We start from the raw sequence: 26,647 nt of genomic DNA, 5'->3' as shown, positions 1-26,647 counted from the left end.
ATCATGAGGGCTACCACAGCTTCTCTGTTTTAAAACATTGTAGGCAGTGATATTGGGTAGGGAGACTTTTACATTTAAAGTGAGAGACATGGGTAATGGCAACAAGCATAAGGAAAGTATAAATGAGCCCATATTACCCATGTACCTGCAACTGTATCATCTGTCCTTGTGTCTTATGTTTGCATTTTCTTTCAAGGACATGTTTTCCATGGCCTTTAATGCCAGGATGTAATAAATGTGTGACACACAGGAAGGCTGGTAAGAGACTTAACTTTATTTTTTCCTGGCGCTAGTCATATGTCCTAAGTCAGAGGTTCAGAGGTTAATTCCCGTCGAATGACAAGGGTCAATATCCACTGGTTCCAAAGGTTATTGTTACACAGGGTCAAAATGCATCATTTTTAATGTAAGAAAATGTATGGATTTTTTTTTCTAATTATAGGAGTGGCATAAAGTGCCTGCAAATGGTAACTTTTCCTCCTGGTGCTTCTTTGATCTTAAAAACAGATGGGGATTTTAAAAATATATTTCCTTCAAACTGGATTTAATTTTTTTCCCCTGGAATATGACTTTTTATGCCTCATCTCAGGGCACCGAAATTTTCCAAAATTAATTAACTGCTGGAAATTATGGATTCTTCTAAAGGCTCAATCCTGAACAGTGCCAAGCACCCTCAGATCACTTTAAAACCAGTAGAAGCAGCGGGTGATCAGTATCTTGCAGGACTGGACCCTTAATGAAAAACTGGCCTATGCTTTTGCAGTAGAATTATGGACACAGCCAACCACTATCATAAACCCTGAAGATGCAGATACTGTATTTTTTCTTAAATAAAAATGTTCCTTGTGTGAATCAGAAGCGGTGGCTAAATGCTGTTTGGTGATCTGGCAGGGGACTGAAAATCAAGTATTCTGGGTTCTACTCTACGGTTACTGAATGAGCTTGGCCATACCATGTGAGCAATCTGTGCTTCACTTTACAAAGCTATGTATTCCACCTGCCTACCTACTTCAAGGATGTTCAGAGAAATAATTAAGGTTTTTAAAGCACCTGGATATCTCTACATAAAAGGTTGTAATACACAGTACATTCAGAAATTGGCTCCCATTTGGCTGGACCAATGTACACCAGCAGAGAACTTGGCCCATTATTTTATTCTTCTCTGTAAATGAATGCATAGTCTTACAAATTGTGACACAAAATAAAGAGAATGAAGGACAGTTCTTTTTAAAGATCTTCTCTTAGGGTTACAAGAGACATAGGTTGCTTCAACACAATATTAGACATCAGGGCCCAGATTCTGCTCCAGTATAAATCTGCAGTAACTTTGGAGTTATCACAATGTAATTGGACTCAGAATCTTGCCCTGATTACAACAGTCTTTCATTTTTCCATTTCCCAAAATCTGGTTGCCCAACCCCCCTCCTGGGAATCGGCCCCATGGAGATATTTCGGCGTGTCTGGTTTTCAGTGAGCCTGGCATGGGATTTATTCTCCTTGGTGACAAAGAGGGCAATTTTCCTCAGGAGGGGAATAAGCTGAACACACAGCACTGACACCTCCTGAGAGCTACGCAACTGTAATTGTTCCAGTCAGGTCTTCTCTTGCAGTTCTCCCTGCAAGGGTTTCAAGGACACCAGCAACAGGATTGAGGTGAAATCAAAGGGCCTTGGGGAAGGAGAGAGGGAATAAAGAGATGGGGGGGGGAATGAAATTTAGGCATAGGAGTGATTTGTTTTAATCACAGAGTTATAAGGAAGAGACAAGTTATTAGAGCATTTGCAAAACAAAAAACACAACCCAACCTAAAATGACAAGTATGGTGATAATAATAATCATAAAGTAATTTGTGCTTAACCTGCTCAATATAAAAATAACTAGCACACAAGTTCACTACTTGGGCCATCTGCATCTCATAAGCATAAGTTTAAATCCTGACACCATCTGTTCAATTGGAATTTTAATACTGTACCAATATGCCAAATCACAATTATGTTAGCAAGGACAGCAGTCTCCTCATTTACAAAATAACTCGCTATCGTACTTTAATGAGATGGGGAACTAGAGGCAGCCAGCTTGGAGCAAAATGAATTGGGTTGCTTGCTGTTAGCCCTGATGTGGAATAAACAGACACATGCTGTCAGTGGAACTCAGGTAACCACTCTCTCACAGTAAGATATGAAAAAGTCAATTTGTACAATATACAAGACGACCAGTAAGAAAACAAATAATTCTGCAGATTGTGGTGCAGTACATTTATTCCCAGCACCAACAGCCTCTTTGTCATTCTTTGGCTGCCCAAAGAATCTTTCCTTCACTGTTGAGATAGCATGTGAAGTCACTTTATGCAATGACTAAAATCACCTACTTATTGCATTATCAAGGGGACAGATAGCATAGTCCAATTGCTCCTGTCCACCTCTAAATGAAGTCAATTTAGTGTCAACTACAGCTCCATCTTCTACATCTCTTTCAGAGATGGTCCAAAGGGAGCTGGTGTTCAAAGCTGTATCTGCATCCAGATCCCAGTTCGATTTAGATTAGGGTTTAGAGTACAACTTCATTGGTGACCCAAAACTTGAGATGTCACCAAAATCTTGCAAGCTGCTGCAGTGAGATATGGTCAGAATCTTATAAGATAATAATCTCATAAGATTTCTATCATCTTGGGCTACATCCAAACCAGATCTGAAAAATTGGTTCTAACTGGTTTTGGATCTGACCCAGAACCAAAACTACAGTGCGAACTGGGCTTGGGGATTCCAAACTAAACCCCATGAAGTTCAAGGGGAACTGTATTTGAAATTCTGATTTAGGGCCATCATTAATCTGTTTAATTTAGCGTTTTGTGAACACCTCTGCATATGGCTCTGCAAAACCCACAGGCAAAGTTCAGGGCCAATAGGGTCATGCACATTCACATAAATCTGCATAGATTCACGCAGAGTTTGTTGGCCTCTGAAGCAAGAAGAGAGTGACATACCATGGGACCTGCATCAGGTGACTTGTTCCATGAGAACTCATTCCTGACTCTCAGCTGAAGACGGGTCCTAAAATTTGAATACAAAATTCACCAGCAAACAACAGATTTCAAAAGTTTATTGCTAAAAATCCAGAAAAAAAATTGCAAAATGTCTCAATGGGCATAAAAAATTATAATATATAATGCAGATCAAACTCAAGGAAAGTCACTTAGGCTCTTTTGAAAATTCTCCCTACGTACCTGTGAGAGAACAAGTTCCTTCACACCTAAAATCTGGGCTTCCCTTCCCTTCTCAGCTATGTTAGTTATTGTTGATACCCAACAAAAGAATGAATTTTATTTCTAAAAGATGTTTAAACAAACAAAATTCATGGAGAATTTTAACCTAATTATAAGCAGATGCAACTCCTACTGGAGTCAATCAGAGATTTGACTGCTTACATCGAGCCTGAATTTGGCCCTAAGTTTGTTATTGTTGCACACTAAAATCTTTTATACAAATAAACAGTTTCAAAGCTCTCTGCTGCTGCAGTGGAGTTAATTTTAGAATGGCAAGCTGTGCAATTGTTGCAACACCTGGGCAAAAGAGAAGAAACCCTTCTCAGATGTATGGATTGGTGCTCTTCCAAATGGGAGGTCTGAACTGTTTATCTTGTCTTTAGAAATGAGAGATTAAAGAAATGCTTGTGGGGGAGAGAAAAGAATCCGTCATTTTCCAAGCATTAACATGACTTGGCTGCTAATGCACCACCTGTTAAATATTAGTATAACTGAGAATCTGAGAGCTGCAGTTGAGGAAAAAATACAATTATTGGAGCTTAAAATGGATCATCTTCTACAGACTTTGAAGTTTATTTTCTACACTGGGTTAGTCTGTGTAAGGTTAGTCTGTTTTTTTTAATCTCAGACTTTTATAAAATAAATACTGCCATTTCCTAGGTACAAATCAAGAATTACCGAAATTAAAAGAGAATGAAAATTAGAGATTGATTTTGATTCCTTCATGATCCACTGTATCTGCCAGTATACAGTGTACACAGATTTATCATGAGTTGATAAAAGTGGTCTGCAAAATTCCTTACCTGGGCAATTCTGCTTTATCTTAGAACAGTAAAATCAGTTTCTTATACTAATTATCTGTCCCACAAACAAAAGACTGAAACAAATGTAAAACAAGAGAAACAGACTGTAATATCCATTTCCATTTTATATTCAAATTATTCAAATTTAGACTTTCTGGGATGGAATTTATTTATTGTATTTCTTTATATCATACAGGGCAGTCCTGGTGCCTAACGTAGAGAACAATACCCTTGCCACGAAACTCTCCCTCTTTATGATAACATGAGAAAATGTAAGCATGTTTAGAGGTTTGATTTCTAAAATCAGAAGCACCTTTTTCAGGCCTGTGGTGAGCAGAGTAAGGCTCCCTGATTGTTAAGATCACTCAAACAGAGAAGCAGGTGCATTGATCTTAGCAAAAACCCAAACATTGCAAATTTCACTGGAGGAACCAATGAAGTATTGATGATGCGTCTGGTTCCCCCCACAAGAGTCCATTGAAATGATGATAGCCATTGACCTACAATATATTTTCCCACAGATAGACCAAAAGTTAGCTTCTCAGTCCTTTTTGCAATAAATAATATCCCTAGATTTTTGCCTTGACCTATAGGATCCTTCCTGGCAAATGATTGTCTCTCATAAAATCATTACTGAAATAAATCTTTTATCAGAACTTGTATTTAAACATTCTCTGTCTATTTAAAAGGTAAGCAGAATAGGTTTCTATTGGCCAGGACCTGAGTTTGAGGGAAGAATGATATTGTGGCTAAATATACGATTAAGAGTCAAGTGATATTGTTAGGTACCTACCAAATTCATGACCATGAAAAACACGTCACAGACTGTGAAAACTGGTCTTTTGTGTGCTTTCACCCTATATTATACAGATTTCATGGGGGAGACCAGCGTTTCTCAGATTGGGGTTCCTGACCCAAAAGGGGATCATGGGGGGGTCACAAGGTTATTTTGAGGGGGGGTTCACAGTATAACCATTCTTACTTCTGTGCTGCCTTCAGAACTGGACAGATGGAGAGTGGCGGCTGTTGGCTGGGCGCCCAGATCTGAAGTCAGCACCCTGCCAGCAGCAGCACAGAAGTAAGGGTGGCAATACCATATCATGCCACCCTTACTTCCATGCTGCTGCCGTCAGAGATGGGCGGCCGGAGAGTGGCGGCTGTTGGCGAGGCGCCCAGCTCCACAGGCAGAAGTGCAGAAGTAAGAATACCATACCATGCCATCCTTACTTCTGCGCTGCTGTTGGCAGCGGATCTGCCTTCAAAGCTGCGCTCCTGGCCAACAGCTACCGCTCTCCAGTTGCCCAGCTCTGAAGGCAGTACTGCTGCCAGAAGCATCACAGAAGTAAGGGTAGCAGTATCGCAACCCCTCCACCACTCCTTTTTGGGTCAGGACCCCTACAATTACAACACCGTGAAATTTCAGATTTAAATAGCTGAAATCATGAAATTTAAGGTTTTTAAAATCCTATGACCGTGAAATTAACCAAAATGGACCCTGAATTTGGTAGGCCCCTAGATATTGTAGACAAGTGCCCCCAGGTGGCCTCAGGGCAGCCCTGCACACAGCCCCTCACCTCAGTTTCCCTTCCTGGATCCCCAAATAAACTCCACCCAGGATTTTTCCACTATTAGTCACCTCCTTAGGGTCTGATATATTAACTTAAAGTTCAAAACTAAACACAAACATTTTCCCTCCAGCTGAGAACAGCCCAAACTCCCCTGCTCAGGTCAAAGTCCTTTCTACCATAGCAGGCTACTCCCAGCCCTTCGTGGCTCAAGCAATTCCCTTGGTCTCAGAGTCTTCCCTGCAGGAGCTTCTCTCACTCTCTACAGTCTCACTAAAACTCCTGAGCTTCCTCCTTATTGCAGCCACCTCCTTCTCTTTATAGGAAATTGCCTGATTCCCCTCAATGGAGCTCATTCTGTAACCAGGGTTGGCTTGGCCCCAGGATCCCCAGCCCAAGCCATTCTGTTACAGATATCCATTCCATCAGACTGTCATGGACTTCTTGTGTGACCTTCTGCAGGCCACTTAACTGCTCAGTATTTCAGTTCCATCACCTGATGATAAAACTCGCTTATCTTACAGCAGTGGAAGAAGTGAGGGAGCATGAATCTTTACTCAAATATTTCTAAAGCACTTTAATATTTCTGGATGGAAGTTTCCATAGTCCCTGTGCTGGTAGTAGGGGAAATAAATACCTGGATGAGCAAAATTACAAGACCAATATTGGGCCTCAGTTCAGTACAAACCAAGAGTGAATCAGGGGGAAGCAATGGCTGTGCTTTTTGTACACAGTCTCAAATGTAGGAGGTTGTCTACTACAAAACTGCATTTTAACCAGATATATCTGTCCACTGTAATGGAGTGAAGACAAGGTTAATGTTGGTGTGCAGATCTCACTACTCCATCATGGAAGCTTTTTTTCTCAGGTTTCTCTTTCTTGTAGCTAGAGTTGCCAGGTGCCTGGTTTTTGACTGGAAAGTCAAATGTGTCGGACACCAGGTGGGGGGGAAAGGGGGGACATCAACCCTCACCAGCCCCTACTCAGCTGGGGCCACTTCCTACCTGCATCTAGTGGGCAGGTAGTAGGTTCCTTGTCAGGCTGCAGCTCCCATCCTAGCCCCAGAGCAGAGGGAGCCCAGCTGGGGGAAGAGAGGGAGGTGGAAACGATTCAGCAAGGAGGAAGAAGAAGGGGGACATCAGTGAACGACAGAGGGAGGGAAGAGGCAGAAAAGGGCTTTGCGGGGAAAGGGGCACAGCAGGTGGCGGAGCAAGAGAAGAAGAGGCAGGGCAAGGAGGGCTCCAGTTTTCAGCAATTGGAAAGTTGACAACCCTACTTGTGGCACTGGGGATTCTAGATGACTTCACTGTCTGTCTATGGAGATAATGATTTTTCTGATTTGACTCAAAAGTTCACGGCTTTCGTAGCACCCAGGAGGCGCTCCAGGTGACTTCTTGCTCCTCATACGTAGTTGGTCACACTCTGGATCCAGTGTTCAGAAAAGGGCTAGAAGTGATCAAATGACCATTCATATATTAGAACTTTTTATATGACTATTGATACGGTGCTTCCTAAACACCCTTTCCCTTGGATTTACTTTCCCATGTCACCACAGTTTATAGAGGATACATGACAGTTTATTTGAAAGGGAACACAGTTAGACAGCTGGTAATGAAAGTCCCAGTCAAGGGTCCTGCTGATTGCAACACAAAGAATTTTTAAAGATTTATGCCATGGATGCCACATCTGCATAGTGTCTGCAAAATCATACATAATAGAATGGTTCCGTCTATTTGGTAGCTTGGTTTTTCTTGCTCTGAAGAATTTTCTGGTTACTTTGTGGGTAAATTTGTTTAGATTCAGATGTGGCTTACTACATCTGCATGTTTAAGCAACCTCCTGAGTGGACAAACATGGAAATTTCTCTGCTTGAGTTTCAGTCAGTGTTGCTCCTTGAAGTTCTAGAAGTGTTGGAGGAATTCATCCTCCACCTGTACTTTGGATATTTAATTGCAGTGGTGAGTCAGATCATGAATGGCTCCTTGTGTGAGAATTCAGGGTTATTCTATAAATTATCATTTTTATGAAACATCAAGCTAATTAACTTTTTTCAAACAAATGAAGTTTATCACTGTTGTAACTCCACTGCCCATTAGTTTTACAAACCTATGCTGAATGATCAGAACATGATGTGTGTGTGACAAGGAAAAGATGGATGAGCCTGGCCTACTCCAAGATATTTCAGCATCTACTGGGCCTTTTCTGTTGTTTTGACTGAACTGCATTTCATCAAGCAATACTAAGGCATGAGTTCACAAAGAATTGGCTCAGATGCAGGTTTACTGAGCAGAATGTGCATATTGTCGATACAGAGCAGATAACCTGCTTATTCATTCCTAATACATGGAGGAAACTTAAGTCGATATTTTCAAAGAGTTATATGCCTATAAGGCACATTTTTAAACAACTATGGGCATGCACACACATTCGGTTATACATATTCAGATTGCATGCAAACCGGTCTATATGCATGCATCAAGGATTTTTCACATCTAACTCACAGACAGGCATGTAAACAGCCACACATGCTTAAGCATAGGTCCAAAATATGTTCTTCACATTCCTGGACTAGGGTACAGATCTAGTTAAAAAATTATCAATGTACTGGACATAAGCAAACATTGGTTAGATCATAGAATCTTTGGAGCAAGGACCTTGTCTTCACATCTGTCTGTAAAGGTCTAGCACCCTATGAGTATTATAAAATTAACATTAATGATAACAACGAATCCCTATCTACCATTACAGTGGGCGTTATGAGCGGGACAAGCTATTATTCCCCAAGTCATAGAAATGCACCAATTCAATACATAAATGAAGATCTAGTCTAACGGCTGCTGTAGAATGAACATAATGTAATTTGCTAAGAGATACTGCATAGCTCTATGGTTAGAAGACATGGTCTTGATGCACCATTGCTGCTCCAGAGGAAGTACAGGACAGTCTTGAAAAATATATGGAATATACAAAGGGTTAAAGACAAATAATGTCCAAGAGAGTGAAAGCGTCTAGTCAAGCAATGGGTTCAATAACTCTCTGACAAACCTAAAGGCCAACTGTTCCAGGAGCATGCTGAGAAGCCAGCTGCTGTTGCCACAGGACAATAAGAGCAATAAGTAAGTACAGTAATAAAATACTTTAGGAATTCTCTTGGCCAGATCCTCAGCTGCTTTATATTGGTACCGCTCCACTGAAGTCAATGGAGCAATGCCAATTAACACTAGTTGGAGATTTACCTCTCTACCACTAGAGCTATACTACTGGGACAGTGAGCCATTGGGTGGAAAACTGAAGAACAGAGTGAGTGAACTATTGGATGGGAAAGGGCAAGAAGAGATGTTAAATAAAAATACTGCATGTATGGTATCTATTACAGTGAGGTTTGGGCAAGTATATTGTATTGGGGGGAAATATTTTTATTGTTGCTATAAATATAATTTATTTCTGTCTTACTGTAATAAATTGATTTACTGAGTACCAAAGATTTTTACATAAAATATGAATGATACCTGTGAAGCCCAGAAAACATACATATGACATCATTAGATGAACAATGCTATATAAATGCAAAGTTTTATTATTATTTTGCCATTGATTCTGAAACAGAATTCCCCTTTGACTTCCTGGAAAATTACAAATTTGAAAGGGAGTTCTGCTGAAAAATCAGTGGCACAATATGACCTACTGCTATGGTGCAATATATGAAAATGAAGGACATACAATTCAGCACTAGCCACGCATGTTTTCAAAAGTACTTGTTTTTTTAAAGTTTGTCTGATCCATTTGGACAGTTGCTCCCCAACTTGAACTGAAGATAGCCTCAAAAACTAGAAAGTAAACTAAATAAAGCCAAAGTACTTATGAATTAGTACAAACCTGTCAAATTCTTCCTGATGGGCTCAGTACAAATGTCGTAATTGTGCATGTCACAATTAACTTTTTTTTGCATTTTTTGCTACTTTTTTCAATGCCTTTAAACTTTTTCAAGAATTACAATCTTAACTTTTTATTCACAGTCCAAGCCTCCTTTTTAATGCAGTTCCTAAAACATTCACCCAGTGAGACAAAAAAATCTGTCTAACTTCAATAAGGAAAATAATCTGCATGTATGTTAGATGTGGGCATTTTTACACATAGTTCGGTTGATTATCAATAATCACATTTTGAAAGGCATATACAAAGTATATATCTGCAGAAAGCCAACTATGCTTTCAAATGCAGCTCTCATGACAACCTTTGGAAATCTGGCCGTAAATATCTGAACATTCCTATATTACCAGTTAAAACTCTGCGCTAAGAGGAACTTAATTGGTTTCCTTAAAAGGGGCACATGCAAAAACTTCTTCAGATTCTATCCCAGCAAAGTCTCACTCATCAAATTTTGCTCTGAGATTTTGGCTTTGAACAAACTTAAAAACTCAGTCAAACCACTATTTCATTTATTCTATTTCAACTTGGTTTGACTTTGATATAAAAATATAAACTGAAATGTGCTGGAAACTTAATTCATGTTCACTTGAAGTGGGGCTAAGGTTCCCTCCAAAGAGAAGGAGAGTGAGAATGCTCCTTTGAATAAGATTTACAAGATCTGGATAGAAGCTTAGAAACCCAGAGAGAGTTTGGAACTCCATTCCCAAACTAACTGTGTTCAGATTTAGATCACCCTCATACTGCAAGATTACATTATCCCTGAAATGCAGCATGTGATCTCGATAACAATTACATCCCAAAATCTTCATGTCTAGCATATAACCTCATATCAAGCCCAGAACTTTCATGTCAGAACCATGGCTGAGCAGGTTTATAGATTACAACATGGGTGACAAACAGGGGCTAGATTTTTGAGTGGGGAGGATTTGGAATGTGGAAAGCAGGCTTCAAACTATTCCCGAGGTTACAAAAAGTAGTTTCAATGGGAGGAGCAATATATTAAGGACCAGTTATAATAAAAAGAGAGCTGGGAAAGTGAATTGGTACAGTGTTTGGAAAGCACAGTCAAGGAAATTAACAACAACCGCTCTCTAGTCACTGAGCTGCCAAATTTACCAAAAAAACCCCAAACAAACCCTATTCAATAATTTTGCCTCCGGGAGTTCAAAGGGGCATTTTAAACCTCTATAAACAGAGAGCACCAACAATATTTCCAAGAATGTTTGCAACTTATAAATAAAACAAAAGTTTAGGATGTTTTAGGAATGGTGAGGAAATGAAAACCAGCAATTGTTTCTTAAGCCTCTTAGTATACTGAAGTAATTCACATATTGACTCTAGGGAAAACTTCATTTAATGGGGACTGAAATAGTATGATGAATTCAAGGCTCTCCCCTTCCTTTTTGCTGAACACCACTAAGATGCCATTTGGTATTACTTCATTAGGGCCTCTAGCTTTTAAAACTAACAGGTACATTACAGTACTAAGTATTTTCTTCCCAGGAGTCACTACCAAGCAATGTAAAAATCATCTAGGCACTCAACACCGAGAGCAAAGTGCTGACCAGGCTCACAGCACCAGTATTTCGGTAGTCTCTGGAGCCCAAAGGAAGCAAACAGAACACTCCAGTAATCAGCTGAAGCACAGTGTTCAGCTGTTCATTAAATAAGGCGATTTTTATAAGGGGTTTTTAGGATGGATTAGAAACCAAGATGGCCAGGCTTTTCTTTATTATCATTCTTTTATCATGTTTTTTTGACTGCCTGCAGCAGCTAATCAATGAGCCACTACAAATTGCTAATCACTTTGCCAGAAGATTCTGAAAAAGCACTATGAAATTATTAATATTGCCAATTTAAGCACCAGCTTCCTAAGCCTATTTGTCTATTACAGCTGTAGCGTGTTCAACATCAAGATTTGGCTTACACATGGAAAGGCACGTACATGACTGATATTCAATTAAAAGTGGTCAGTAAGATTACAGTGTCTAACTGAACAGTTTATATTTATGGGTACCTCAACAATGCCCATAAATAGGTGTTAAAATGTAAAAGTTTTATCACATCATCAGATTATTAGTTACCTTTTAAAATATTATTAGAAGGCTAATACAACAAGCTTAACTGTGGAAACCAAGAATAATAGCATGCATTGTGCCAATGCCAAGGACATAAGAGCTCCCATATTGGGTCAGAGCATGCTCCATCTTGCCTAGTATCCTGTCTCCTACAGTGGTCCACGCCAGAGCGTCAGGGGGAATGTACAGAATAGGGCAATTATGGAGTGATCCAACTCTGTCTTCCACTTCCAGCTTTTGGCAGTCAGAGATTTAGGGTTGCCCCGACCAGGGAGTTGGGTCCCTGGCCCTCTGGGCTAATAGCCATTGATGGACTTATCCGCCATGAACTTATTCCATTCTTTTTGAGTTACACTTTTGGGCATCACAACATTACAAGGCAATGAGTTTCACAAATTAGTTGTGCACTGTGTGAAAAAGTACTTCCTCTTGTTTGTATTAAACCTGCTGCCTTTTAATTTCATTGGGTGAAAGGGTAAATAACACTACTCTATTCTCTTTTTCCACACCATTCATGACTGTATAGACCTCTATCATATTCCCCCTTAACTGTCTCCTTTCGAAGCTGAACAACCATAATTGTTTTAGCCTTTCCTTGTATGGAAGCTGTTCCATTACCCTTGATCATCTTTGTTGCCCTTCTCTGAACATTTTCCGGTTCCACTATACCTTTTTTCAGATGGGGTGATCTGAACTGGACACATATTCAATATGTGGGCACACCATGGATTTATATATTGGCATGATGATATTTTCTGTCACTTGTGGTGGGATAGCATTTCTGCCCAGCCTAAGAGCTGAAAATCACTAATAGCTGGGTGGAACCTCAAGAGACTGGCCTGCACAGGTCACAGCAGAGAGGCATGTGGCATAAGGTGACTGGTGAGTGGAACCATGGCTCGCATGGCAGCCAGTGAAGAGGAACCATGGCTCGCAGGGCGGCCAGCCAGAGCAAGTGCTCAGATGGAGGAGCAAGCAAGGTGCCTTCTTCCCTGGGTGGGAGATGAACTCACACAGATGCACCTCTGACCCTGGGTCCTCACTGACCAAAAGGACAACCACCGTGAGTAGGGTATGGTGAAGGAGCTGAGGGGCACAGAAAAGGACCTTTTGGTTGTAGAACTCAAGAACATGAGGCAGAAGACACTGTCCCACGTACTCTGGGGTGGGTGTCCTCCTCACAGTTTATGATTATGAACCTTGCTTGTGGCATTTTCCCTAATTAATGTCAGATGATTTGCCTCCTTTCATTAAAAGTTTCTTTTCCACACTCAGACTCTGTGCTTGTGAGTGGGGAAGTATTCCCTCTCAGAGGCGCCCAGGGGTGGTATTCAGAGTAGCAGCCGTGTTCGTCTGTATTCGCAAAACGAAAAGGAGGACTTGTGGCACCTTAGAGACTAACCAATTTATTTGAGCGTAAGCTTTCATGAGCTACGGCTCACTTCATCGGATGACTGTATTTTCCACTGAATGCATCAGATGAAGTGAGCTGTAGCTCACGAAAGCTTATGCTCAAATAAATTTATTAGTCTCTAAGGTGCCACAAGTACTCCTTTTCTTTTTGCAGGGGTGGTATGTAATTTTCCCAGGTTAATGGGTAGGGGCTTGAGCTGGTTCTGCGTTGTATCGTTGAAAAGGAACCCCTAGATATTAAACCCGGCCCTCATTGCTGCCGGCTCCACATGGCAGAAGGGTTACATATAATCAGGATTATTTTTCCAATATGCCTTACCAACACTGAATTTCATGTCATTTTGTTGCCCAATCACCAAGTTTTGTGGGCTCCCTCTCTATAACTCCTTACAATCTGCTTTGGATTTATCTATCTTGAATCATTTTGTATCATCTGCAAACATTGACACTTCACTGTTCACCCCATTTTCCAAATCATTAATGAATATGTTGAACAGCACATGTCCTACTACGGATCATGGGGCGCCCTGCTGTTCATCTCTCTCCATTGTGAAACCTGACCCTTTATTCCGAAATTTTTTTCCCCTACATTTCAACTAGTGATGATTCATAAGAGGACCTTCCCTCTTATCCCATGGCTATTTAGTTTTCTTAAGAGCCTTTGGTGAGGGACCTTGTCAAAAGCTCTCTGATAATCCAAAAAAGAAAAGGATGAAGTGATGCTGTAGCTCACGAAAGCTTATGCTCAAATAAATTTGTTAGTCTCTAAGGTGCCACAAGTACTCCTTTTCTTTTTGCCGATACAGACTAACACAGCTGCTACTCTGAAACCTGATAATCCAAGTACAGTATATCGACTGGATCACCCTTATCCACAATCCTGTTGACTCCCTCAAAGAATTCTAATAAATTCTGAGGCATAACTTCCTTTTACAAAAGCCATGCTGACTCTTTCCCAGCAAATTGTGTTTATCTAGGTGTCTGGTAATTCTGTTCTTTACTACAGTTTCTACCAATTTGTCGGGTACTGAAGTTAGACTAACCTGCAATCGCCAGGATCACCTCTTCCAGTAATCTGGTATTGAGGCTAATTTTAGTGTCAGCTTACATTCTACAGTTAGTAACTCTGCAATTTCATAACTGAGTTCCTTCAGAGCCCTTAGGTGAATACCATCTGGTCCTGGTGACTTATTACTATTTAGTTTGTCAATTTGTTCAATACCTCCTCTACTAATACATCAATCTGGGACAGTACTTCAAATCTGTCACCCAAAAAGAATAGCTCTGATGTGGGTGTTCCCCCCACATCCTCTGCAGTGACGACGGATGCAAAGAATTCATTTAGCGTCTCTGTAATAGCTTTGTCTTCCTTGCATGCTCCTTTGACACCTTTGTCATCTAGTGGCCCCACGGCCTCTTTGGCAGACTTCCTGCTTCTGATGTACTTAAAAACCTGTTTATTATTAGTTTTTTTGCATCTTCAGCAAGCTGCTCCTCAAATTCTTTCTTGGCCTTCCTTATTATACTTTTACATTTTACTTGACAGAGTTTGTGTGTTTGATTTCATTGGGAACTAGAAGGTGCTCAGCAACTCTAAAAATCAGGCAAACAGTGGGCCATATTGGAACATAAGTTTTTAAGTAGGACTATTTTTAATGAGTCATAATAGCACAATATGGCTCACTATATGTGTAATACATTGATTTAACGCATATGATTTTAATAGGAAAATTTGCTTAAAATAGATAGCGTGATATGGCTTAGTATTTGTCTTCAATTTTGTTTATTTTTATCCCTATATTAAACCTGTTCACATCCTCTGAAAGCGATAAGGCAAAAATCACTCATGTAATGTTCTTCAGCATGGCATACTCATTCCCCACTTCATTTTTAGAGACAATTTAAATCATTCCACCAACTCTAACCCACTCAATGACTATTTTCCTTCTTTACCAAGAAGAATACGCTTTATGGTAAGATTCATAAAAGGTTACTTTAATTCAGTCTGAACATGCAATTTAAATTGTGCTTCCAGTTTCCAAATGTGCCATACATTACCTTAGCCTTTGAAAAGCTGCAAAAATGAGAAGTGGAGGAAAATGCTGCTGTTTAAAATTCCAACCATTCCAGAATAACTGAAAAACAATTGCCACAGTGAAACATTTGTCTATATATTTTCGTAAGTTTGTTAAAATCTAATTAAAATAAGTAGCTTCACTGTGCTCTCTCATACTTGCTCTTTTATTCTTTCCTATTTTGTCTCTCTTAAAGAACCACAGCTACATGCCAGCCAACTTTTTTTAAAAAAAAATCTGAAGTCATCAGACTGGAAAAAGCACCAGAGAACAGACTGTTGAGAAAAATTTTGAACTGGTCCTCAGAGAACATATAAAATGACAGTCAAACACTTCCATTTCTAATTTCTATAATTCTATTCTCTTCAGGGAACCTAGCAACTGGAATTTTTCCTCCCACAGTATCTTCAGAGAGTTCAGTGTTAGGGTTCCTTTCTTCCACGTCTTTTCCAGGGAGTTTGGTACTAAAACTCCCCAGAGAACTATTACATATATTATATAAATTACAATGCAATTCTAAACTCAAAAGTGAATCTGTGAAACAGGCATTGTTGAGGTCCCACGGTTAGTCCCTCTCAATAACATCCAGATCAAATGTGATTAGTTTACTATTAAAATGATGGGGGGGGGTTAACTGTCAGTCCTGTAAACTCAAAATGGGCACTGGAAGTCAAACCAAATTATTTGTGGCTTGTACATGAGCAGCAGCAATAAAGATTCTGCAAATCAGATTCTGTCCTTAATTATACCTGTTAACCCCACTGCAGAAAACAGGCTTCACAGGCATAACTGAAGGCAAAATTTTGCTTTGCATATATGCCACTGAATTCAATAGGAGACTTTCCATTAACTTCACTGGCATTTGGATTAGGTCCTTAAAGTTCAGTTAACATTTCTGTTGATGCTACCCAAGCCAGAAGAGAATTCAGCTCACATTCCTCAAGTTGTTGTGGATCTGCAGCGCTAACAAAAAGAAAAGAGTAGTAAAAATGTTTTGTCACTAAAGTAAGCCAATGTGAGCTGGGATACACAGCAGATCCATAGCACTACATAAGGTGCCATTTTTACATAGTCCCTTTTCAGATTAGAAAGGACCAGATCATTTCATGGAAAAGCCCCTAAAAAATTTATTAGAGAATTATAACTTTTTTAAACATTCCTTAAACCATTCTACAGGGATTCATAAAGAACCATACCCATTTTATAGGATGGTTAAAATACCTATAGAGAGGTGATCACCCTTTATTAAATTCTTTAGATCTGTAGAGTAATTTCTAGAAAAAATACATTACCATACAATCCTATTGTGTTTACATTTGTTAAATTCTATGTGATTTTTCCATAGAGATCATGACCCCTACTTTTAAGATTTCATCATTGGCCTATTCTGCTTAAAAGCTGATGGCACAATATGACCCAACACAATCAGGCAAATTACCACTCAGAGTTAGAAAGCCCAAGTGACAGAAGGTTTGAGTGACCAGCAGAAAGTCAGCAAAAGGATGCAGCCGCTGCCAGTGGGACTCCACAAGAGTACTAACTATAATGAGGGCCCTACCAAATTCACAGTCCATTTTGGTCAATTTCATAGTCCTAGGATTTTAAAAATTGTAAATTTCATGATTTAAGCTATTTAAATCTGAAATTTCAGTGTTGTAACTGCAGGGGTTCTGAACCAAAGAGGGTGGGAGTGTGGGGGCGGGAGGTCACAAGGTTCTTGTAGGGTGGGGTTACGGTACTGCCACCCTTGCTGCTGGCGGCCGAGCTGCCTTCAGAGCTGGGCGGCCAGAGAGCGGAGGCTGCGAGCCAGGAACCCAGCTCTGAAGGCCGTGCTGCCGCCGCCAGCAGCAGCGCAGAAGTGAGGCAAGGGTATCATAGAATCATAGAACATCAGGGTTGGAAGGGAGCTCAGGAGGTCATCTAGTCCAACCCCCTGCTCAAAGCAGGACCGATCCCCACCTAAATCATCCCAGGCTTTGTCAAGCCTGACCTTAAAAACTTCTAAGGAAGGAGATTCCACCACCTCCCTAGGTAACACATTCCAGTGTTTCACCACCCTCCTAGTGAAAAAGTTTTTCCTAATATCCAACCTAAACCTCCCCCACTGCAACCTAAACCTCCCCCACGGTATGGTCTTGCCACCCTTACTTCTGCGCTGCTGCCTTCAGAGCTGGGCCGTCAGCCAGCAGCCGCCACTCTCCGGCCACCCAGCTCTGAAGGGAGCAGCACAGAAGTAAGGGTGGCAATAATGCGACCCCCTACAATAACATCATGCATCCGATGAAGTGAGCTGTAGCTTAGGCTCAAATAAATTTGTTAGTCTCTAAGGTGCCACAAGTACTCCTTTTCTTTTTATAGTCTATATGGTATTCATATGGCATATTTTACCTGAGATTCATGTAACCAGCTGCAGCAGCAGGTCAGTGTTTTCATGTGAATACAGCTGAAAGAGCATTTAATTAGTGTGTGTGTGTCTCTAAGCAGGGGGGACGGGGACCAGACTTCACAGTCTGTGATGAATTGTTCACGGCCGTGAATTTGGTAGGGCCTTAACTATAACTCAGAGCTCTTCTTCCCCAACAGAGAGCTAGGTAACAATATTGAGTGCCTTTGCTTATAGTGAATTCACACAGAAATCAGCCTGACACTGAAGGAGGTCGGTACAAATTACATTCCCCAATGTGGAATAATTTTGGACCAGGAATTAAACGGTATTTTTAATTACAGCACCATGATAGGTCTACATATTTATACTAAACGTGCAAGCCTACACAGGGCATATCCAAGGTGAGATTTAAGATAACTACTCCTCACAGTGAGTACTGTGTATCTAGAAAGGCACCAATTCAGGAGTGAAAGTAGGCCAGTACAGCGTACCAGCAAGAAGTGGCCGACAGGGGCCGCCGACAGGGGATGGCAAAAGGGGCAGTGATGTTGAAGCGCTGCCACGGCAGCTCTTTAAGGACTCTCCTTAAAGCACTGCCATGGCAGTACTTTAACATCGTTGCCCCTCTTGCCCCCCTCAGGGCTGTCGACTGTGGGGGGAGGCAAAAGGGGGCAGCTGCCCCAGGGCCTGGTGATTTAAAAGGGCCCACGGCTCCCAGCCGCCGCTACTGTGGCAGCAGCTGGAGTCCTGGGCCCTTTAAATCGCTGCCGGAGCCCTGGGCGGCGTGGGCCAGGCAGCGTGGATGGGCTGGCTGGGGGAGGCTGAGCCCAGTCCCCACCCCTTCTACCTGAGGCCCTGCCCCTTCCGGCATCCCACACTGGTATCTCTCTTATGTTACTTTCATCCCTGCACCAACAGTGCCATCTCCTGCTTTAAATCTCCCGAACAACAATAGCTATATGTAGTTTAATATGACCGGAGAAGGATGAAGACAAAACAATGAAGTTAGACTCCTTAAAACCAGCAAAACCACTTTTTAAGGGTTTGTTTCACGTAACTGCTGAGATGAGACCTTAACCTAAATCTTTAGGTCAATTTGTTTATAATCAGATTAGAATAACGAGATTATTCAGGTTACGTATCAACATCTAAATAATCAAACTTCTGATCAGTGGGCTGACTCTAACCAAACTGTTCCATGATGGTAAAATCAAGATCACCCTATTCAGTCTAGATAAGAAGTCGGACACAATTTGTCCTTCACCCAAATTTGACACAGTGCCTCTGAGCCTTTGACACAGTGCCTCTTGAAACCTCCTGATTTGGTGGTAACATAAGCAGAATCACACCCTCATCAAGGTGTGAAAGTGAAGCCTACTGAGACTTCAGACAAGCCTCTTATTCAGCATGATGGACAAGGAACACTGCTGAATAAGCTTTTCACCCAGCAGTAGAATAAGAAGCACAGATAATGATGATGATGAACTGAAGGCAACACAGTGGGCGGATGGGGGCGTTGAACATCTCACATCAGCAGGAACTGAAGATTGAATCATTTTTAGGGCCTGGTTTCATTTAGTTATTTTTCTGGTCATTTTGATCCTCTTCACTCAAGCCATTTAAAATTAGACTGAAGAAAATACTAGAAAATATGCTAGAGAACAATATAAAGAGAACAATTTGAAGAGGCAGAAAGATGGATAAGATAATTTAATAGCCTTTTCTTCTATGCCTAATCCATGTGGTTTTACATCTTGTGGATTTCAAAATACATTTGCATTGAATTTTGTCTGTCAAACTTCTGCCTTGAGGCTCAAGTTATTTATAGTATGTATGTGTACACACACACACACACACACACACACACACACACACACTAATTAAATGCTCTTTCAGCTGTATTCACATGAAAACACTGACCTGCTGCTGCAGCTGGTTACATGAATCTCGGGTAAAATATGCCATATGAATACCATACAGACCATAAAAAGAAAAGGAGTACTTGTGACACCTTAGAGACTAACAAATTTATTTGAGCATAAGCTTTCGTGAGCTACAGCTCACTTCATCGGATGCATGCAGTGCATATATATGTGATATTTGCACTTTCAGTTAAAGGCCATCAGCTAAATTCTAAGTGGATACCAATTACTTTACTTCTTCCCCCATCCAACCCCACTTAATAGGATATGATCATTAAACTGAAGATAATTTGAAAATACCCCACAACCATCTCTTTATACCAAACTGCTATGATCAAAGTAGAAAAATCCCCCAACAAACATCATTTTGTTAAAAGGATAAGGTGAGAATGGGGCCAAAGTCTACGACTCCTGCCATAATGAGTGGTGGCACAGCATGTCTTTAAGGAGCAAGAATCCTGTCAATTAATTTTCTACCTACAGTCATATTGCCATGGATGTTTCAAAGTTTCCTTTGAACATTACAGCTACTTGAGATGCTCTGCGTGCATGACTATGAAGTGGCCTACTCAAGGCCAGGCTTAGGGAAATGTACATAATTTCCTCAAATTTAAAAGTAACTTTCATGCTTGCTTAGATTTTGGAAAATGGCTTGAAGAATAATTTATTTGCATGTATCTCTGCACTCATTACGTGGACAATAATCTAATCTAGTTCAGTGGCTCCCCCAACCTTTTCTTGTTGGAAAATCATTAGAATACACTGGTGGATGGGCACCCTCACCAAGTCCCCTTCCACCACATTTTGGCACAGCTGTTACTGTCTCTTCTTCTGTCTGTTCATTTGCTCTCTCTCCCCAATTCTTTTCTGTATTTTCTCTTCTTTTCCCTATCAGTTTTTTGTGTTTTTCTTTCTCATTGACTCTCTACTCCTCCTCCAACTCAACAGAAAGCTACCTCTTATTTGGGGTGTGTATCAGGTTATTAGTTGGTGTCACCCACAGCTATAATGAGAGCTGCAAGAGCGGAGAACAGGAGCTTAGAATGGCAGGCTACAGTCTAGACTTGCAGCTATATGCATGTGAGCTGCTCCCACAGCCATGAGAGGCCACCGAGAAGCAGAGAGAGAAGGTGAGTGTCAGTGGCTTTAAGGAAACCACCTACTACTTTACTTACAGCAGCAGACTTGTTTGCAGTGGGAGCAGAATGGCTATGAGTTGTGTAGCTTTCTCCAACCCGCTTCACATTGCTATTCTCCTCTGCCCTGTACTGCCGAACCACTGTGGTATACAAATGCACACACACAAATTGGGAGCCACTGAGCTAATGTTTAAAACTGGGGCTTTTCAGTTTTCCAACCTCTTCTCTCCTACATCCAGTTTAAGAACTCACAGATATTTTTGTGTGAGACCCAAGCCAACTGCTCTGGCAAGGGTATAATTTTGGAATCAAGTGGAAAGATTTACTTTGTAATCTGCTCCTAAAATAAGAGGGGGGAAGTCTGTATGTGCATATTGCCTTAAAATTAGAGGGACTCAAGCCACAAAATTCTGACCCAATTCCAGATTTCAAAACACACCAAAGTTTAAGGGATATCCAAACCCAAGCTTTTGGTTCCGTTTATGACAAAGATTGAAAACATTTCAAAAAGGAATATCCAAGTGCAGAGAGTGAACACTAAAAGATCAGGGTGTTTGGATGTAAGGTGTTAATTCAGGACTATCTGTACTTAAAGTAGTAGTAGAGAAAGCACATCAAAGGTTGACACTCTTCTCACTGGATCAAATTCACCCTTCGCCAATATAAACTCTGCTTAAACAGCCTTAGCACAGGAAAACTAGGGGATAGAGTAGGAGAAAAGAAATCTGTCCTTGATCCTCAACTACTGTCCCACCTCTGAGAAGGAATTGTTTGCTCCCTACACAAATACTGCAGTCCCTGGATCTGTTTAACTGTGGACCCACTGTACAAACATAGCTTGTCTCCAAATTCCCCTTTGCACTGGCCCATTTGAAACTGGAGTGGAGCCCAGCTGCACTGCACACAAGGGGGAGGGAGGTTGCACAGTCATTCTGTGTGCTTGCTCTGCAGCCCTTCTCAGCAACATGTTTGCAGTGTTGGTTACTTTCTGTGGCCCCTGAAATTCTGGTTAAATTTCACCCATTGTGAACATTAATCTCCCATTAGCCTTAATGGCACCTACATATGCATACATGTTCCTTAGTATTAACGTTATGTTTTGTTGACTGCACAGTCTGTAGCTATTAGCTTATTTGGAAAACTTCCACTTTGCTTATTTGTCTTCAGTCCATCTCATTACTTTCAAATGGATTAATTTCCACATGCATGATATTCTTTATCTGCATGCCAGCTATGGGCTTTCAGATTCCAAGCATTTGGAACATACATTATCAGAGACCAACATGGTTTTTCCCTCCATTCTTCTTTCTTTTAAAAATGAACATCTTTCATGTCCATTCCCCACCTCCGAGGAGTATCTGAGCTTTACATTTTCACAGGAGGTAGTTAAGCTGCTCTGCTAAGAATATCTTAGCAAATAACTACAGTAACTAGTTGCCTTAGAGCACCTCCCATCGTTTCGGCCCATTAACCTGAGCACAACAGCTTGATTAATTAATGTTTATATAGGCACAGTTGGCAGCTTCTAATGAAATAATTATGGCTAAGCAGCTGCACAGAAGTTGTAATGTCCCACTAGAAAGCCAGCTGTCAATTTTACTGGTCTTCAAAGCTTTCAAAAAATGACTTTTGGAGATTAGATGTGAAAGGGTTTTTTCCACTCTATACATAATCTGTATGTATTGCCTCTGTAAAATCCCTGCAATTCAACAATGGCAATTGTTACAGTAACTGGAAACAAACTAGTCACAACAGTCTGAATTGGATCTAGATTGAGTAGGATGAGTTTGCATCATGGTCATTGGTTTGGCCCATTACACAGATAGGGACCATTTGAAAAATGCACGTCTGGATCTAGGTTAGAATTTCAAATATCCACAAAATTGAAGTGTGTTCAGAGAGGATCAGACACAAATCCTACTGAATTCAATGACAGTCTTTCCAGGGACTTCAATAGGTTTGGCTCAGGCCTGTATTGATGGCCTAGGGAAGCGAGGTTAGATCAAGCTCATTACACACACTCACACTCTCTTTTTGCTCACAGATATTTCTAAGGCCCTTATCACTGTGGTATCTAAGCATCATCACTAATCATCACAAAAAGAAGGCCAATACCTAGCACAGTCTATGAAGCATAAAGTTCTGAAGAATATGAATAAACGATATCAGTGATCTCTATTTGCTAATTAACATAACATTATTTTGGTCCTGCTTCCGTTTTTAAAATAGTTGGTAAAATTCCAGCAAGCTTATACATTTTTCTGATGTTTTTAAAATTTAAATATGATTTACTACCATACATTTCTGGAATCACACTAATTTTACTGTAACTTCATGTCAGATATTGATTTCAGATATTAGAAACCTAGTAATATAAATCATCCAGCTCAGCCTGAGTTTGAGCTGATCCAAGACCTCTGAAGTATTTTACAAAGAAGTCCTGATATAAAACTAATTTTCAATAAATCAATGCATATCAAAAATACAGAAGGCTTTTTTGGAACGTTAACTTAAGCACTATTACATGAGCAGATTTCGGCTGCCTGTTGAGCTCAGTAACAGTAGGTGGTACTCAACCTAGTGTTGCACTGTAGTTTATTACATGTCAATAAATTACTCAAGTTCTGGGCAACTTTCAGCAAAGTCAACTCTTCATGGTACTGGGGATATAATGACTACGGTAGTTATACAGCGTAGCAGGTCAGACAAGTAGCTGTTATTCACCTTTCTATCCCTCTGCCCAACACATGATCTTTGAAAGATGATAAAATCCATTTGTGCAAAGGGACTAGGGAAACATTCTCTCCTTTACCTTAGCCTAACCCACTCCTAGAATATTTAAGTCCCAGAGTTGTGGAATGATTTTCTGATACAGGATTATGGAATCAAAATTACCCTGATGTTACCATTGGTAACAGTGTCCCTGGCTGAATATCAATTTAGGAAGTTAATGAGCCTGCTAGAGCTATCAGATCAAAATTAGTACAACAGTATGTGATCTGATGTGATTCCAGTTAGCAGGACATATCCATCTAGTTAGGAAGGGTCTGATTTTCATAACGTGTTTCATAATAGCATGTAGCCACCTGCCTATCTATCCACTGAATCCTTATTTTAAAGAACATAAGTTGGTTCTGAAAAAGATCCCTGTTGAAAAGGAGCCAGCACGACTGCACTTTTTCCCTCCTCCCTGCATGTGTGTGTGTAAGCCTTGTTGACAGATGGCTTGGCTGAATGTGCTTATTATCAAACATCTATTACCTTTGTATATTGAATCTCATTTGAAGATTTTCTGTAATTAAATCTACAGTGTGTTTGCAAGGCTTACATTACATCCAGGGAGTACTCAGGCAATGTGTAAGGCAGTCAAATGGCTGATTCACAAAGCCTCAGATAGCAACACCTTTCGGTTGTGGGGAGAAAAGGTGCTTTTGGCAGTCTGTGCTGCCACCTAGCCAAGACCACACCATTGAGTTCAATGTTAATTTACATTTTAAAAGCTTAAACTAAAGCATATCCCCTTGGATTCTGTTTTATCAGAAGAGAACTCCCATCAGCTGCAGAGAAAATGAAATCAAACTTGCTAGTGCTCTGAAAATGAAATGCACACCAAATAAGACAGGCTTTAACCAGATAATTATTATTTCCCTACAAATCTCTTGTACTTACGGTAGAAGACATATTCAGTGTAGCTGGACCAGACTTTATCATCTGTGTACTGATTGACAAAAGAAGCCGTCACTGAGGAATTGCAGGCCACCATGTGGAATCCACATTCTGACAACATGTCAAAAGCCCTCTCCAGGTGCTTGAACTTGAGATAGAACCTGGAGGTGTATCTTTCCGGTGCCCTGTCTGGGTCTCTACTCTCATTCAAACTTTCTCCAAAGACCTCTTTGACTAGAGCAATCCTTCCACAAACCAAAATCCTCGGGACTCTCCTGAACTTGGCATCAGCTTGGCTCTCTCTGCCCATGGTGCACGACCCCCTGTACCCAATGGTAATGAAACCCCATTTTCGATCTGAAGGTAAGAGCGATGATGGGGGGCATATTCTTGTATCACTGCCTTGGGAGACCTCCTCATAGTCGCTGTGGCAATAGTCATCGGGGCTTTGCTTGACATCATCAGGAGTTAGGAGTTTGACCAAGTCTGGGAGCTGAAAATATTCAGCTTCCCTTTTAAGCCTTCCCTTTTCTGGGAAGTGATCAGGCAGGACCACTTGCTTGTCCCTGAGATAGTCCAGAATGTAGCGGAAGAGGAAACCATCTCTATCAATGAAGAACCTTCCCTTGGAGTCCTTAGCTAGATCACTGGTTGTGTCTCTCTTGGGGGTGAACATTTTCCACAGCAATGAGTGGGGGATGCCCACCAAGGTGGAATGGCGAGTGAAGTATACTTGACCACCTACGTTTAGCTCCACCACCTCTGGGAAGGAATGTAGACCAGCCCCTTGTTCTCTAGGAGGGAGGTAAGTCCTGCAGTTTCCACTCAAAGCCATTGTATTTTAAAACAAAAATCAGCCACAAGGAATGGCAGGACTATCAATCACATCAAAGAGTAGAATGAAGCTCCTCCACCAGACCCCCAAAAGGGCTCATAATATTTAAGAAGGGGTGGGGGACAAAAAGTTAGTATATTAAAAAAATCAGAATTGTCCAGAAATGACTATGTCACGGAAGCTGGCAAAGCAGCTTAAAACCTAAACAGTGGATGGAGAGCAATAACTTCATGAAATGCAATCAGATCTTCCAACAAAGTCCCAAAAATCAAGATCAAGCCAAGCCTACGATTATTCCCAGGTCTGTTGAAGGGGGGAAACAAAATAAGACAATTATTTCCCTAAGCATCGTAAAAGTAAAAATAGAGGGAATTAGGTCAGTTCACAAAGCCCCCTCTAGTACTGATTACAGGAGAGAAAAATCAAGATCTTTTGCTAAATAAATTTTTTGGCAAGTTTTTTTTCTCCCCAAGCAATAATTAACATATTTGGGGGAGGGGATACATATGGCAACATTTTGTTAAAAAGAAAATACATACCTCAACTTTAAACAAGTGTCTAATTTAGAGCCTTTACAGATGAGAGAATGAGAGAGCATCAAGTCTTACCTTGGTTACAGTTAATGTATAGTTCTTGTGAAAGAAAGAAAATTTTCAGACCAATCAGAACACACACAGGCACACTGAGTCCAGTTAATATCAAATCCAACCCCAGAAAGGGACAGAAAAGGTAAGAAAAGTGCTTTTAAGAATAGCCATCCATGTAGATCTCAAGAGTTAAACTGAGTCACAGGAAAGTTAACCGGGATGGGTAACGATGAAAAACCAATCTATATAGCAATATCTGAGATGGAAAAAAACAAAATAAATCCCAATCAGGATCCTTAAAAGAAAGAGAGTTTCAGAAAGGACCTTGGTTTAGATGACTTGCAGAAACCCCAGAATCTGATAAAAGAACGGACATATTTCAGTGGGTTCCCAAAGTGTTATCCTGCCTGGCAGGAAGGGCAAAGAAGCTCCCATGTTCCCAGCAAGGGAAAGAGAAGACAAGCCTGCAGCCGTTTGAAAGGATGCCCAGGGTAGCTGCTTGGTCTGCTCTTGCTGCCCGAGCTGCTGCTCTGGCTGCTGAGCTGGGTGGTTCCACAGTTCCCAGTGCAGTTCAGATGCTGTTGTTTCAGCAGTGCAGGGAAGAAACCATCCAGGGAAATGACTATTACATCATCTTAAAGGAATATGGCTTTGAGAAAACAGAAGAACCTAGAGGGGCACTTTCTGGTTCATTTTCCTTTTGTTTATTTTTTAACAAGTTACAGAAGCAGCAGCACTGTCCAATGCTGCCACAGACAGCTATTCCCAAAGCAGCTAGAGGCTCCTCCAGGGAAGGTTGAACTATGACTTTCCATTTAATCCTCTGGATGGACAGAGAGATTCCAATTGCTGCTTCTTTTGCAGACTTCTGTTTTTTAAGTTCAAATAAAGTTCTTTCCTGTTCTAAGCATAGGGTTTTTTCCATTAATCTTTTAGCATTACATATATTTCTCCTACAACACAAAAATTAATGCACCTATATAGCA

General features: G+C 40.8%; 1 protein-coding gene across 1 annotated transcript in view; it reads right to left on the bottom strand.

Moving 5' to 3' along the window:
• Positions 1-26,219, bottom strand: part of KCTD16 (potassium channel tetramerization domain containing 16) — a 157,531-nt gene extending 131,312 nt beyond the window's left edge. Inside the window, exons 1-2 of the mRNA XM_073355719.2 lie at positions 25,683-26,219; positions 24,243-25,377 (exon numbers count right to left, since the gene is read on the bottom strand). Of these exons, the coding sequence (XP_073211820.1) occupies positions 24,243-25,074 (832 nt within the window). The 5' untranslated portion in view covers positions 25,075-25,377; positions 25,683-26,219. The remainder of the gene's footprint in view (positions 1-24,242; positions 25,378-25,682) is intronic.
• Between the last annotated feature and the right edge of the window lie 428 nt (positions 26,220-26,647).

This window comes from Lepidochelys kempii, chromosome 8 (assembly GCF_965140285.1).
Source record: "Lepidochelys kempii isolate rLepKem1 chromosome 8, rLepKem1.hap1, whole genome shotgun sequence".
Lineage (NCBI taxonomy): Eukaryota > Metazoa > Chordata > Testudines > Cheloniidae > Lepidochelys > Lepidochelys kempii.
The sequence above is the reverse complement of the archived record's forward strand: the minus strand, read 5'-3'. Positions and strand labels throughout refer to the sequence as shown.